Here is a 16,391-nt window from a genome sequence, read left to right on the forward strand (position 1 = left end):
TTCATGACTCGTTTCATCGAGCGTTTCATGAATTCATGAATGTCAAATGTCAATAATTGTCAATATCAGCTGCTGCTTTTATGAAATGTCGGTGATTTGTGATTGTGCCAAACTAAATCGTTAATTGAAAAGCTTTATTGATCCTCAACATATCAAAACAATGTTAGTTACAATTGTGTCTATATAAAATATTGCAATAATGTTTTCTATAGGAAGACACCGTGTTTTACATAAGTGCCTCAAAATTTTGAGGTTATCCATAAAAGATTTCAGTAATTTACCTGATCTTCAGAACTTAAATGTCGTCAGGACGGTTGAAAAAGTAATCGACACAAACACTAGCATTTTTATCGATAGTCCTATACATGTAAAAGTTCAGCCGATTGATGTAAATGATATAAAGGCACATAATAAATTGACTATGACACTTTATAGTAAGGGTCAAGACACGAATGATTTTCAAGTTAAACAGACTTCTAAAAGGCTCGAGCTGCTCAATAAAAATACTTCCCCTGATCGTAACGATGTCTGCCTCATACACGTACCTTATAAATTGAAGGTACAAGTGACAACAAGTGAAAATGCGTCTGTTCATCTGGGTAAATTGGAAGCCGAGGAATTTATCGTCAAAACACAGAAAGGGGCTATCACCGTCGCAGATTTAAAAGCGGATAATATTAAAGTGGAAAGTGGTTCTGGTGACATAACAACAGAGGGAAGATTGCAAGCGTCAAACATTGAAATGAAAACAGGATTGAATGGATGTATTAAATGCAACAATATTATGGCCAATTCTTTTCATGTATCCTCTCATGCTGGGCCCATTTCAGTTAAATCTTGTTACAGTGATAACTCACACTTCACAACACTCATGGGAAATATCAAGTTGGAACATTTGCATCGCATAGTTAAGATTGAAATTATACAACAAGGCAACTTGCATATACAAGGGTTTTCTGGCAGCCTTGAGGCGACTTTAAAGAGTGGTGAAGTGTTCATGCATGCATCGCAGTTGATAGATAAAAACAGTATTTTCATTCATGAGAAAGGAAAAGTTGAGGTTTTGATTCCAGATATAATAAAGAATTTACCATCAACAAACTTGATTGCCGATAAAATAAAACTTGACGAGAAAGTATTGAAACTAGGTAGATTTATGGATGACTCCCATCCCAGAAGGTTCAGATATGAGAAGGCTCCACCAAATGAATTGCATATAGTTTGTAAGAATGGCTCAATAGATTTGAAAGAAACTGATCTACCATTCATGTTGTAATTCTACATAAAATGAAGCATTTTTTCTTTGTATATTGTGCTAATGTACATTGTTTTATTTATTTAGTGTTATGTATGTGATTTATTCATTAAATGTGTAATTCCTATGTTACTGTTTAATTGTAGTAGTCATAAACATTGCAATTTTTAATTATAATTTGCAATGTATCTATTTTGTTGGATAACTACTGTTATTACTTATTGTAACTACTTACGTTGAAAGTATATGCGGTTCCGATGCTGGTATTAAAACTGAAAAAATTATTCATAAAACTCAACGAGACTACGCATCGTTCATAATTGGTCTACCAGAGTCACTGTTTAATAAATTAAACCAGCCGGAAATTTGGCCCATGAATGCGCAATTTAGTGAGTGGACTTGGTTTCGAAAATCAACAAAAAAAAGTGCCACTAAATAGAACTATTAATTTATATTATCAAAACGCAAGGGGTCTTCGAACAAAGGTAACGGAGTTTAGAAATAACCTAGGTTTGATGAGTGCCGATTTGTTCGCGATCACCGAATCTGGCTGCAGTGATTCCATACATGACTGTGAACTGGTCCCGGCGGGATACCACATAGTGCGCTGCGACAGGGCTGATGGGCGCAAGCAGGGCGGCGCGCTCCTTGTGGCTGCGCCGCGGTACGAGCTGCGACAAGTATGTATACCTTTCGTGTCTATAGACTCTTGTAAGTTCGAAGTGGCCTGTGCAAACGTTTTTATAAATAATAATTATTTGTGTTTGTGTTGTGTTGCATACATCCCGCCAAATAGTCCGGAACGGGACTATCTACTTTTATTTCAAATACTGGAAGAATTATGTACTAAATATAAGAAAGTAATAATTGTTGGCGATTTTAATATGTTCTCATGTCCTCTAAATGTTAAAAATTATTTTGAATATTTCATGCACTTTTGTGAATTCACCCAATGCAATAACGTTCCGAACAGTTTAGGCCGTCAGTTAGACTTGGTGCTGTGCGCGGGTTTCGATGAGGGGCCGGAGCCGCCGGTGTGCGTGTCGGCGGCGGACGAGGCGCTCGTGCCGGTGGACGCGTATCACCCACCGCTCGCGGTGCGCGTGAGCCTCGCCTCTGTCGCGCCCGTCGCGCCCGCCGTCAGACACTCGCCGGTTCAATCTAGAGATCATGACTTGCGGCTGAAGTGGAACTTTTACAAAGCCGACTATAATTCGTTATACTCTAGGATTATGTCTGTCGATTGGAGTGCCCTGTATAAGATGCATGATATTGATAATATTTTAAATTATTTTTATCTGATAATAAACAATATATTGGAGGAATGTGTTCCTAAAACAACAGTAAAAGGAGCCAACTCCAAATATCACTATCCGGATTGGTACACTGTTGACTTAATAAACAATATTAAAACTAAGTATTTTCTACACAAAAAATATAAAACAACCAAGTTAGAATGTGATTATAGAGACTTTTCATTGTACAGGAAAATAGTAAAAAAAAACATTGATGAATCTTATAAAGCACATATAAATAAAATTCAATATCAATTTACTAAGGACCCAAATCAATTTTGGCAGTATATAAAGTCAAGACGAGGTTCGTCAAATAAGTCTAACGTTATTTTGAAAGAAGGGATACCTCTAACGGATGCTGAGTGTGCTGATGAATTCGCAGCCTTTTTTAAAAGTGTGTATAACAAAGAACGGCCACTTCTTGATACGCAGGTAGCGAGTCAGTGCGGAGCTAGCAGCGCGCGCGTAAGCCTCAACGCTCTTACCGTGGCCGACATAAGGAAGGCGCTAACGCGTTTGAAACCGAAGCGTTCAGCTGGTCCGGATGGGATACCAGCGTTTATTTTTAAAGATTGTGCTCGAGTGCTGGCCGAACCGCTGTTGCATATTTACAATGTCTGTTTGAACGCAAATACATTCCCAACGCAATGGAAAATTACGCGAGTGATACCGGTGCCCAAAGGTAGAGTGAGTGCAAGCGTTCAAGATTACAGGCCTGTTGCAGTACTATCAACACCTGCAAAGGTTTTTGAAGCCGCTATACAGCACAGGATGTACGAGCAGGTTTCAGGGCAGCTCTGTGATGCACAGCATGGGTTTCGGCCTGCGCGTAGTACTTCCACTAACTTACTCAATCTCATGGCGTACTTAGTACCGGCGGTGGATGCAGGAGTTCAGGTAGACGTGGTATACCTGGACTTCCAAAAAGCATTTGACACCGTCGACAATGATGTCTTATTGAGGAAGTTGGCGGAAGTAGGATGCACACCGAAACTCTTGCAATTCTGGGCATCTTATATGCAAGACCGACAGCAGTATGTCTCTTTCAAGAGGTGTGAGTCCGATCCCTATTCCACGACATCTGGCGTAAGTCAAGGCAGTAATCTCGGTCCCCTGGAGTTCGTCTTAATGATTAACGACTTGCCAGATGTCCTGGAGTACAGTCAGTGCCTGTTATTTGCTGATGATCTGAAAGTTTTTCTCCGAGTAAACGAGGAGGCGGACTGTGAGCGCCTACAAAGAGACTTACTAAATATATTCGAATGGAGTCTGCGAAATAAGCTATATTTTAATATAGCTAAGTGCTCTGTAGTTAGTTTCACTCGCGCAAATAAAAGTATAAACTACAGTTACTCGCTTGGATCCGTTCCTATTCAACGGGTGAATAAGGTGCGCGATCTAGGAGTTTACTTCACGCCTGATCTGATGTTTCGTGAGCACATCACAAACATTTGCAAAAAAGCTTACAAAAACCTTGGGTTCCTTTTGCGCCAAACAAAAGATTTCACTAATATTACAACGATAAAAGTGCTCTTCAACGCGTTAATACGCAGTCACATGGAGCACAATTCAGTTGTTTGGTCGTCCCACGAAGAAAAATATAATATAATGTTAGAGCGGGTCCAGAACAAATACATTAGATATCTTTATTTAAAGCTATATGGGGTGTACCCCTTTTACCCGTTAATGTATCCTACACTATTCATTTTGGGTATGGTAGGATACAATGAACTGAGGGTGCGACGGGAATTCTCCATTGCGCTATACTTTATACAGTTATTGAGGGGATTTGCACATAATCCCGGAGTACTCCAATCCCTCTCGCTATATGTGCCGGACAAGTACGTTGAGAAGCGTCACAAGCCCCCACTACTCTACGTGCCGCAAGCACGAACCAAGCTGCTTGCGAAGTCTCCTCTGGTGCGAGCACTCCGCGTTCTTAATGACCTCCATGGGAGGGTGGACATATTTACATGCAAGTTGGGTGAATTATCAAAGGTTCTTCTTTATATTATTTGTTATTAATTTATTATTTTTAGATTGTATAATTTATTATTGGATTATATTTTATTATTGGATTGTGTATATTGTCATTGTATGTCCATTTAGTAGATTGTAAGTTTATAAGTTTAAGTTTTTAGTATTAGTATTCGTTTTAATATATGTATAAGAATTTTAGTTTTAGTCAGTACCGCATTGGGTTAATCCTGTAAAGGTAATTGATATGTGTGTGAATAAATAAATAAATAAAATAAATAAATAAGTATATATTTTTAAGCATTTAAACAAAATTTAAATTGTTGTGCTTTAAGTAACTTCAATATCATTGAATGTTTGGTAATTATGAAAATAATTAGAAAACATCATCATAGTTACTGTTAAAATACAAATGTGATCTCTACTTTATTTTAAAAGGGATAACAACATCATCATATTGTTATCCCTTTTAAAATAAGGTAGAGATCACATTTGGTATTTATTTAAATTTATAAAGCTTTTTTATATTATTATCGCCTTGGTTTCAATATCAGAGAAAAACGTAATTAATGTCTGTTAATAATTATTTGTTTTGAAAAACATAGAACTGTAAGTAGCTCTTGAAATTATTGGTTTGTATTGACATTTTGAAAAACTGTATGTGGATTTGGATAAATTTAATGTTATTACTAGTCATAAAGTAAAATGTTTGTGGTATCTATATATTGTAAAATATAAAGTATTTATCACACATTTAGCATTAAGAGGAGGCTCCCTAAATGTTATGTGAATTTGCATTAATATTCTGAAACAGTCACACATACAATCAAAATGGAACTTTAGTACATATTACATATATGATTTATTGGGTCTTTTTCTTTCCATGTACAAGACAGTTAAACGTAATTGTAACATTTTCGCTCGATTCATTTTTTATTCAAAAATTATGCCTTTTTTAAGGATTATTACATTTTTTTAAGATTTACTTGGACTTAATCATTTAATGTCTATAATAAAATATGTTAACAGTAAGAAAATATAGTTTACTATCAAATCTTAAGATATTTTTTCTCTAGGTCAATTATTACTTTAGTTATAAACGAAATAAGAGAATTGAAACTTACGAGATTTACTTTCGAGCTCGAACGCGATCAAAGAGCGCACGCGATATTCAACTTTATTACGGCTGTGTTAGCGTCTAGTACCGCGTAGCGGTCTAACCGGTCTCTCAGTGCCAGAAATTATGTTAGGGACTCCCTAACATAATTTCTGGCAACATTATTAAGGGAAGGCTCCCTATTAGGGAGCCTTCCCTTAATAATGTTGTTAATGTTACATATTACATACTATCAAAATAGTTCTTATTTTATGTAAGAAAATATGCATTTTTTGTATAATTGTAGTTCAATGAAGTATGTATTTAGTGTTGTTAAAAGTAAATAATGTTTTCAATAAAATGTTTAATGAGACACGAATTTAACTAGTCCATTATAATATATCAAGATTTTAAATGTGATTTTTTTATTATTATTTCACATTCAACATTGGTTACTTTTACCTATCTAGAAATTTCACAAGTTTTCTCAACCATAATTATTATAATAAGAGGATAATCAAAAGGAACGTCTTTTTGAAGTGAAGTTTCTTTCGGCTCGTTGCGAGTAAAATTTCAAGGTCGCGTCATTGTAATACTGTCAAGTGTCACGTCAAGGAGCAAGGCGACGATTTTGGTATCTTTGAATCTTGCCAAGGAAGTTTCACTTCTGACACGTGGGCTCGGCAAACAGGCTCTTTTTAATTTTGTTTGTAAGTTCAAAAAGACTCAAATCAGTCTTGATGACAAATTTCAGCTAAATTGGTTCGGTAGATATTTTGCGAGAAAAAGCAATGAATATCTTTTAGCTTTAGTAAAGGAACTGTAGACTTGAGTATCCATACTTAATATTATAAATGCGAAAGTAACTCTGTCTGTCTGTCTGTTACTCAATCACGCCTAAACTACTAAACCAATTTGCATGAAATTTGGTATGGAGATATTTTGATACCCGAGAAAGGACATAGGCTACCTTTTATTGCGAAATATATACCACGGGCGAAGCCGGGGCGGACCTCTAGTTCAATAGAAATTACAGCTTTAGTTCCTAATAAAAAGCATCTTGACAAACAGACAGACGGACACCCTATAAGGGTTCAGTTTTTTCCTTTTGAGGTTCCTAAAAATGGGTAGTATTAAATGGGGATGTTTTTAAAAACGCTTCATGACAATCGAAAGTACATAATAGTTTATATAGCACTATAAATCATTAACCATTAGCAAGACGTTGGTTGTGGTTTTATAAATGATGGACTTCGATTTCTATTAAGCATGTGTATTAATTAACAAATTACGGTTTTTTTTTGTTTATTTATTTTTAACTAGGTAACAGTTAACTGGGTACAAAGATGATTCCAGCAGGCGTACTATGAAGATAACGAAACTGTTTATATGCAGTGACTGATAGCGCGCGCGTCAGTTCGCGTTTGCCGCTCGCAATGCCGGCCTGTGCGCCCGAGTACCGCCTGGTGCGGTCCAACGCAGACCTTATCTTCTCGCCAAGAGTCAAGAGATGCTCGCATCAACCTCCTTTTACGGCTTTAAGACGTTCCTTTTCGTCCACGTTCTCCTTGATTCCTGAAGAACGTGCAGTCCCACCGGAAAGACCACCACCATTGCCCCGCCTACTACAAATCATTACATGGATACCACGACAATTTTTGCGACCGCTGTTTGCGATACTTCACATTATCGCACATCCAGCCTGGAAACAAATTCTTGTAGTCCTACCTACGTTATGGATCGCCGCATCGCTGTTCATTTTCTGGAAATGTGTTCAGTGCCCAATTGGAGTCTTGAAGATGATGGGTAGCGCTCTGTCGAGCAACCCTAAGAAACAACGAACAGTGTTAATCAGTGGAGGAAGCTGCGTGCAAGCTTTACATTTAGCGAGGAACTTCCATTCTGCCGGCGCCAGAGTCATAGCTTTTGAAATAGAGGGTCAGTTTGCATTATTAAAATATTCAGCAGCTGTCCATAAATTCTATACTGTACCTAGACCGAATCCAGCGGATCCTTTAGCCTATGCGCGAGCCTTGAAAGAAATTGTAGAAAAGGAATCAGTTGTATTTTATATACCAGTAAGCTCTACAACACCAGCATACTACGATGCACTAGCAAAACCACATTTAGAAGTGATAGGGTGTCAGTGTTTTGTGCCTTGTGCTCGCGATGTTGTTGCATTGGATGACCCGCTAGAGCTTATTCGCGTTTGTCGAGTGGCAGGTTTAGCCACGCCACAATTTTGGGTTGTTGCTAGCGAGGAAGATATACGCATATGGTATGAAAGCGGGGCTTCGAAGGAAGGAAAACACTTTATAGCCAGCGCAGGTGCAAGGGGAGCTCGTGACCGCCTCAGATTCGTTTTACCAGATGAAAGAGCGCACTTTAGATTTCCACGCGAAGTTAGTGCTGAAAAGCCTTGGGTTATAATGCGTGAACCTAAAGGAGAAAAGTTGATGACGTGTACCACTTTGAAGGAATCGCGAGCAGTTAACAATGTGACTTGTCGCTTGGATTCTGCAAGAAAAGGACTAGTACCTCAAAAGGATGACGAAGCAGACGCATGGGTGCAAAAGTTCGTTGCTTCACTCACACCAGCTCGCCCGATGACTGGACACATATCATTCAGATTAGTGCGTGAAGAGAAACCTGAAAATGGCAAAGGGAAACTAGTGGCAATTGGAGCCCGTGTAGGAGTTTCCTTGCCGTATTTATGTCAGGGATCGAAAGGATGTGGCCACGCAGCCACTGTTGGGAAGCTGTTGGATACCGTTTTGGATACACGTGAAGCTCTATTTGCATTTTGGGATCCTTTACCATACTGTGCATACTATCAATCGCGCTCGCCTGACGACCGCAGGCCGCCGCCGCCGGAGCCTTGCAAGACTCCACCGAACGTGCCGCTTTGAGTCTGTGAGCGGCGTATGAAACACTCTTGTACCTGACGAGCGCGTGAGTGCATGCTATTTCGGCGCACCCGCTGTATGATATCACGCTCTCTGTATCTGTTGTACTCTTGTCCGGACGAAATTTATAAGGTAAAGCGACGAGAGACGACCGATGTTTGTAACTACTACGTAGATATGTGTACAATTATAATGTATAATTGCAATTTTTATATATAGTTTAAGATAGATATAGTTATGTTGTCGAATATTATGTTACCTTTATTTAAATAACGATGTGATTTACGAGAATAAAGTTATTTATTTCGTGCAACTATTTATTTTATTATACCCTTATCATACAGCCATATATTTTGGCAATAATAAAATAATACTTTTGTACCTAATAATCCTTAAAATGTAAAGCATGTGGCTTACATTCAACTTTGTGATGTGCGCAGATAAACGACAGCGGAGGATTTATAGCTCATATAAATTAATTAGCAAGAAAATAATATGTCAAGAGATCAGTTTAATGTTTGTGTCGTTATGAGTTGCAAAACGAGAACGTTCTACACTTTTGTAAATTGTAAGGCAACATTAATTATTAAATTCATTCTAAAATAAGGTACGAAAAAACTTACTCTAAAATTCTAATACTTCGATCATTAATCGAAGCTTTAAACTAAAATACTGACGAACATCGTAGGTATTTTTTTATTTCTTTTTGAGTAAACTGTATAACATTGATTAAATAAAAAAGATGTATGGAAAATCGACTTGTACGTTGATCAAAGTAAATAATCTATGGCATATTCCAATTTATCCTGTTCTAAGACTGAGTTAGCGCAAATAGAGGGTTGTTTTTAAACGTATATTTATAATGTAGGCATGTATATCATAATATAAGCCTAGTGAAAACCTCATTATTTTAGAAAGCATCCTCTAGCTGTTACGAAACTTATCACAAATATGTATTAACAAAGTTTTGTATATTTTTTTTATACATTTTTCAGCACTGTTTAAAGTGTTGTTAAATATTAATTTATAATATTTAAATTCATTACAGGATACACAGCCATTATAGAAAGTCGTGAAAGTATTTTTAAATCGTAAATACGATATGCGTTGATAGCGTCGGGCATAAACGTTTATCATGGTCCGGGTCAGACGACCGGACAAAGATCGCTTCTTTCTCGTGTGCTAGTGGAAAAAATATATTTATGTACTTATTAAGTATAGAGATATTGTAAATAGTCAATAATGTTTTAGGAATAATAATTAATGGCAATATTCATAGAGAGTAATTAATATAGATTTCTTTTCTATAGTAAATAATTCAGAAACACAATATTATGTACCGGCGCTACACTCACATTCACACGCAAAAATATTGTTATGTACTTGCTTATAGCCACTATTGAAACGATTGCAATATTTTATAATATTATGTAAGGCTGTAGAAAATAAGATATTTAAATTGAATGCAGCAGTTATCTAGTTTCCTAATCGAAGTTAATAGTTAGGTATTCCAGCTTAGACGCAGCTCACATAACTTTCAAAAAATAGATGCTTGTCGGTAAATAATTTAGGCTTGAATTTGTAACCGTTTCTACAATTTTTTACATAGTCAGTCTAACACAATAAATAGATAAGGCTTGGTCAAAAACTATTGAAATAAACATGATATTTTTTTCCTCGGTTATTAGGTATATACGACCCAAGGTGACCTAAGTTATAGCATGGACCAATATACTCAAGATATTCGTCCATGGTTATAGGTAGGTACCAACTTAAAGTTGTGCTATTTTCGGTATTATTTTCAGAGATTAAAGTATAATAATAATTACATCGTATGTTATTTTAACGAATGAGATAATGTTGACAGTCTAGATAACATAGATTAGTTCTAATTATGACCTGGATTACTTATTCAAAACATATGCATCGGTTGTTGCTATCACTGTTATCATACATTCTTTCAATTTAATCTTAAAAAGAAATTACTGTCTTTTTTGCAACGTATAACGGAATCCTTTTATTAATAGGTAGGTACATTGCTGTCCGTCTTTCACCTGCAGGCTGTATATCTAATGAACCGTGATACAGATGGTTGAAATTTTCAAAGGTGATGTATTTCTGTTGAGTTAATATTAATGTAGGTACTAGGTCTATAAATTAGCTGTCCATAAAATGAATGAAACAGAATTGCTAAATTCTTTCGAGTTTCTACAATATTTTCCTTTTTTATTGCGCCTAACACTTAATTAACTTATAATAATTTTGTTATCATTAATTATTCTATAACCACAAAAAGCTTATCCGCCTGGTATCCTTCCAGAAATAACACAATACAAATGAAAGCCATAAATCCGTATTTCATACATTTCATGACTAAAAGGATGTGCATTATCCAGTTTTCCAATTCGTATCGATTTAACAGACACGCACAATGTTTACGATGATCGTTTACAGGGACTACTCACGATATGCGAAGCGAAATGTTTTACCTAAGTATTTATATGTAGATGTTATTATAAGCAAATAGCGTATAAGTTTGCTTCAAGTAAATGTTAGGTGGAGCTCACGTGGTAATGCGTTTTGATAACAACAAGATAATATGAGTGGACTACTTAATTCATATTAGGTAGGTACTTATGTTACAAATTGATGTCTCTAGATTAAGATGTTAATATACAATTAGGTATGTAAGAACTTATACTAAGTAGAGTACCTGCTTGCCTAGTGCCTAGGTTTACCTATTTATAAAATCGAAGGATTAGGTAAGTATATGTAATTTCATTTTAAATGAAAATGAGATGCGAAGTCCTTTTTTATTATATTTTAATGACGTAAGACTGCTAGCCATAAAGCCTTTTAAGAGTGTGTTTATTTTTCAAAATATGTACCAACTTTGACTTTGGCGTATCCAAGGCGTATCTAAGCAAGTTTGAATTCTTGGCAAGTACCTACGTAAGAGATAATAGATGTGGAACCCAATTATGGTGTTTTGTACATAATAAATTATGACGCAAATAAACTACTGTCCAGCTCTCGGTATCATTCCTTCAATAACATTTTATCACAATTCTGTTTACAACTAAGCATAAGCTCATATTATCTGGTATAGAGTAGGTACAATCAATAACAAAACTATTCCTAAATTCGGTAATTAGGTTCGTATTATCACTTGCCACAAGATAGGAGCCCTGCACGTGTGATAATTTTACAGATAAATAAAAACACGTGCGCGTGAATCGTGGAAAGGAGCTGAAAGTCACAAACTGTTCCCCAGGTCGAATTCAACTATGTACAAAGGACTGCTCCAATGCCGTTGCACAGATCTTCTAAATTATAATAGTTAAGAAAAGTAAGTACAAATACATATAGGTATGTAACTAATCCTGTGTTCGTATGCCAAACCCAAAAGTTTCTATATTGGAAAGCAAATACCTATATATACTTTTTTCTATTGTACCTAGCTCTTCATAGGTACTAAATAATAATTATACATACATATAAAATAAATAGTCAATCATGATATCCAGTTATAACCAGTTCTGTTTATCTAATCTACAAACAGTTCCTGTTACGATTTTAACTCTAATGAAGATTTTCCTACGGGTCAACGTAGAGCCCTTTGGACTCTACATTGGGTTTTTATTGATTTAATTATTTAATCACTTAATAATTTGTGAATCACTTAGTTACTACCTAGTTAATGTACCTATAATATGTATTGCTTCATGCTATGGCTATGACTCATGAGGAAATCATATAAGGTACATACTTTAACTTTAGGAACACAGAATATAATCTAATACTTAGTCTGAAATTATTAAAAATGCAAGAAGTAGGTAACAAATCAGAGTACCTAAGTATAGTTAAATCACAGTATTACAATATCTATAATACTAAGAACCCTTTTTAGTGTGCTGTGTTCGAACAAAGACGGTAAAACATTCAATTTTTAAATATTCTGTATAGAAACTACTAATCATAATAATTATAAAAAATAACATCTAAATTAGTAAACATTCGTATTCACACAACGTATACGCTATTCACGTGACAATGATGTGATATTTAATATGAATATGGGGAAAACATGTAATTAATTACCCTAATTATTTGTTCTAAAAATAACCAAACTATTTTAAACATTACAGGATCCAAATATAAATATATTTAATAAGGACATAACAATTAGTATAACACATAAAGCATGCATAATTAGAAACCCCTATGTCCGGTTTTTATGATAAACTTTGAACTTTACAGTGTTTGAGACATAACACATTTCAGCAAGACTTTGTACCATGACGTAATGTAATACAACAATTTGTAGTAGGAATTTATTGTTATTTAAATGAGATAGCCGCGGTTCTCAAAAACTGAAAATGTAATTAGGTATGTAACATAAGCTTACTTCACTTCAAACACTACTTATTTCATTGTATATTTTATGATAATTCATATTATCATAAAATATAGATAATATACTTTTCATACACGTTAGGTTCTTTCTTCTTCTCAATTGTTTACTTATTTGAGACCTATAAGCCTCCTGTTACAGTTTATTCACACAGCACACTCAGAGGCGGGAAGGCCGAAGATCGACGATGGACATGCCTCACCTTCACATTCCTTTGACTTGCTAATACCTAAAATGTAATATTTATTTATTGTTTTGTTACAAGCTTCAATAATACAAAATCTGTTTGTCATAACTAGATACTAATGTATTATTTTTAGTTTTACAATAATTTATCTAGGGTTAGGTAAACATTTGATATACAATTTAATTGCGTGTTAGTATAAAAGGGCGTTAATTAAACTATCAGTAGTACCTAGTAATGATTAGAAGATAATATTTTTTATATCTCGGTTCATTGTCCAAGGCTGTATCAATAAAATATGGTCAATAAGTTAGACTCTGCGTAGACGTCCTTTGAATTTTATCTCTGTAAACATTTTAGAATAATCGTAACTTAATTTTATAACACCCATACAAACAAAACATATACCTAATTTGCAGACTAAATAACTGACTAAATTTACCTATAAAGAGTTGTTAAGTAATATAGTATAAAACTATAAATTCTATTTTATCATAGATGCTTTTTGTAATACATATTTAAGATAATGTAAGAAGACTTACACGCATCTCAAAAATTAAATATACATTGTATAAGAATATGTATAATATTAAGTGTATCACAAAAATAATTATTTGAATTGAACCTTATATGTATCATAATTACAAAGTGCATATTTGCCCACCAATATACTTTCATTAATTACCTACATCGATCTCAATCATGTGCGAGACAAATAACGGGCGGTCTATAAAATATTTCACACGAATAAACTTTGAGACAATAAATTGCATCATAAACTATCATCATTCGATATTATATTGTGTAGTTACTAAGTACTTAAATGTCCATTTCTTGAAAACTGCGGGTGCATCGGCACAGACGTCCAAAGTCCAAATTATCAGACGATATGACCTATTTACACGGTTAGCTCATAATTTGAATTAATTGACGCGGAAAAAATATTTATCAATTAGTTTGTGCTATTGATTTATTGATTTATTATTCCGTGGAAGAATATTTCTCAGATTTCGGACACGTGTTTGACTTATTCCAAGTATTGAAATGATAATATTTAACGGCCATGAGGAAATTTTTAACTTTTAACCTAAATTTTAGAACGGGAATATTTGTAAATTAGACTGCTCATTGCAGTTGTGCGAATGCTACGTCGTAGCAACGCGCTACGATCGTGAAAAATATACATATTTAAGAAATTACTTTTTACAAAGTTGGTTTTTTCGTTTAAAAAAAATATTTTTATTTCATTGACCTATTTTTTAAACAAGATAAAATATAAAATGGCATGTGTGCTAGACGAAGGTAGGTCAAAATTGAATATTGTCTGGTTCTCACTGGTATGGGTTCGTTGATACATCGTGACCAGACTGTCCAGTGCCCAGACATCTCAGGCCATCAATTTATTTATTACTAGTTTCATGTGACGTTTATTGGCGATTGATTTGCATGTGTTTACACTTTACACATTGCGTTATATAATTTATCTTGAATTGTGAAATTTATATTTTTTTCCATCGGTTTATAGTAAAATACAGTTGAATAAAATATGAAAAAGGACTTAAAAGGACTTTTTTCTTTTCTATATTAAATGTACTTTAATACATATATTTTTTACACAACTCAAAGGCACACGCTCAAACAATGACGAGTTTGAAACCAGAAAACATTAATAATGGTATTATTGACGAATTTTTTTGACCTAGTTCCTCAAAAAAGAAAATTTACTACAACCACGAAAGGATACGCGGTAAATTAATCAGGACACATGCTATTGTGCTAAAATGAGAATCGTTTTCAAATGAAAAGGGCGGAACTATATGTATATATCTAATGTAGGTACATATGTGGAAAGGTGAATGACATGCAGTTTTAATCTAGCAAGTTTATTCAGACACCTGAAGGCTTGCTATTCAGACATGTAATATTTGGACGAAATTAGTTTTAGATTTTTTTCTGTGCATATTAGTCTGATAACATTTTACCGAATAATATAGTTTTATTAGATGAGACCCTGCTTCAAATTAAGAAAAAAAATTAAAGAAAAAAATTATGACTCCATAAATTTTGAAGGATTTATTACAATTTATTCATACAAAATTTTGCAGTTTTGAAATGGCTGATAACATTCGGCCATTGTTAGAAGCAAGATCTAGAGCACCTATAGATACAGTAGGAGTCACGTGGTGGAATCTCTATGAAGACCCTAAAGCAATAGCAACGGAATTAATCAACCAAGATAAACCTTATAAAAGCATAATGAAAACAAACACAGAAAGTGAATCGGTATTAAAAAACAGTAAAAGTATTAAAAGAATAAGATATCCAAAAGACATAGTCCTTCAGAAATGGAGGGAAAGACAATCAAAAGCGAAGCTTGAACTACTAAGAAAAGCAGTTATTAATTCGATAAAGGAAAAATTTGGGAAAGGTGATCAACCCAATTGTGATTCTATTACAGATGATAATAGGGAAGCAAATAGACTAGCGGTACCTGCGATTATAATAACGAATGCGGATGCCGAGGAGACATCAAATTTGAATATGGACGAAAAACAGCGAGGGAATTTGGACTTTGTTGTGGATGAGTGGAAAGTTGAAGGTTTGGAGGGTGATGTGGATGGCGGCGGTCACGCGATCAGGCTTCAGATGGGGCCAGGTGGTGAGCTGGCACAGTGCAGGTTGACTGTTCGAGACGCTAGGGCGGGCGCGGCGGGAATACGCGGGCTTTTTGAAGACATGCCGGTAAGTTTGCTGTTCAATCCTTTATGTTAAAGTTTTTGAAATAAATCATATTGGGAGCCATAAGTGTGGATAGTACTTAAAATAAGAAAATCATTAGTGGAGACATTATTCTGATTTAACTATAACTAATACCTACTTAGTTATCAGAAGTTATCTAGTTGAAAGACGTTATTTTGATGCAGAATGCGGAATAAAAAGACGAATCAAATGTAATTAAAAGTTGATACTTTTGTGGTTTGTGATAGTGGTTATTTTGTTAATGATTTGTAATTAAGGGCTACACATGCATGCGTATATTGTCTAGTAGAGCATTCAAGTATTGAGTAGATATACACAAATGTAAAAATCTATTTACTCTGTTTTTTGCGATAATTTGATGAAGACGCATAATTATGTAGAGTTCGAGTGATTTGTAGACTACGTGTTTTGAATAAATGAAAAAAAAATGTTCACCCAAATTAGTTACTTACTTTTTTCCGAACATTATATAAATAATCTTCTCGAAGTGCAGTTTTTAATTAA

The 16,391-nt window shown here is 34.7% G+C and overlaps 3 protein-coding genes across 3 annotated transcripts; all 3 read left to right on the plus strand.

Annotated features, from left to right (window-relative positions):
• The first annotated feature begins 63 nt into the window (after positions 1–63).
• Positions 64–1,382, plus strand: LOC149908631 (uncharacterized). The gene has a single exon (XM_090102115.1). The coding sequence runs from the start codon at positions 200–202 to the stop codon at positions 1,274–1,276; it is 1,077 nt and encodes a 358-aa protein (XP_089958241.1). The 5' UTR covers positions 64–199; the 3' UTR covers positions 1,277–1,382.
• Positions 1,383–1,548: 166 nt separating this feature from the next.
• Positions 1,549–4,575, plus strand: LOC149908632 (uncharacterized). The gene has a single exon (XM_090102225.1). The coding sequence runs from the start codon at positions 1,633–1,635 to the stop codon at positions 4,573–4,575; it is 2,943 nt and encodes a 980-aa protein (XP_089958351.1). The 5' UTR covers positions 1,549–1,632.
• Positions 4,576–7,031: 2,456 nt separating this feature from the next.
• LOC149908633 (uncharacterized) lies at positions 7,032–8,842 on the plus strand. Its single transcript, XM_090102116.1, has one exon. It carries the CDS (start codon positions 7,060–7,062, stop codon positions 8,530–8,532), a length of 1,473 nt encoding a protein of 490 aa, XP_089958242.1. The 5' UTR covers positions 7,032–7,059; the 3' UTR covers positions 8,533–8,842.
• The last annotated feature ends 7,549 nt before the right edge of the window (positions 8,843–16,391 follow it).

This window comes from Colias eurytheme, chromosome 5 (assembly GCF_061535395.1).
Source record: "Colias eurytheme isolate Ceu_HAF_F1 chromosome 5, ilColEury1 Martin Lab GWU primary, whole genome shotgun sequence".
NCBI lineage: Eukaryota > Metazoa > Arthropoda > Insecta > Lepidoptera > Pieridae > Colias > Colias eurytheme.

Coding starts and splice junctions, on each gene's coding strand:
- LOC149908633 (XM_090102116.1), top strand. CDS start 7,060: ATGCCGGCCTGTGCGCCCGAGTACCGCCTGGTGCGGTCCAACGCAGAC.
- LOC149908631 (XM_090102115.1), top strand. CDS start 200: ATGTTTTCTATAGGAAGACACCGTGTTTTACATAAGTGCCTCAAAATT.
- LOC149908632 (XM_090102225.1), top strand. CDS start 1,633: ATGCGCAATTTAGTGAGTGGACTTGGTTTCGAAAATCAACAAAAAAAA.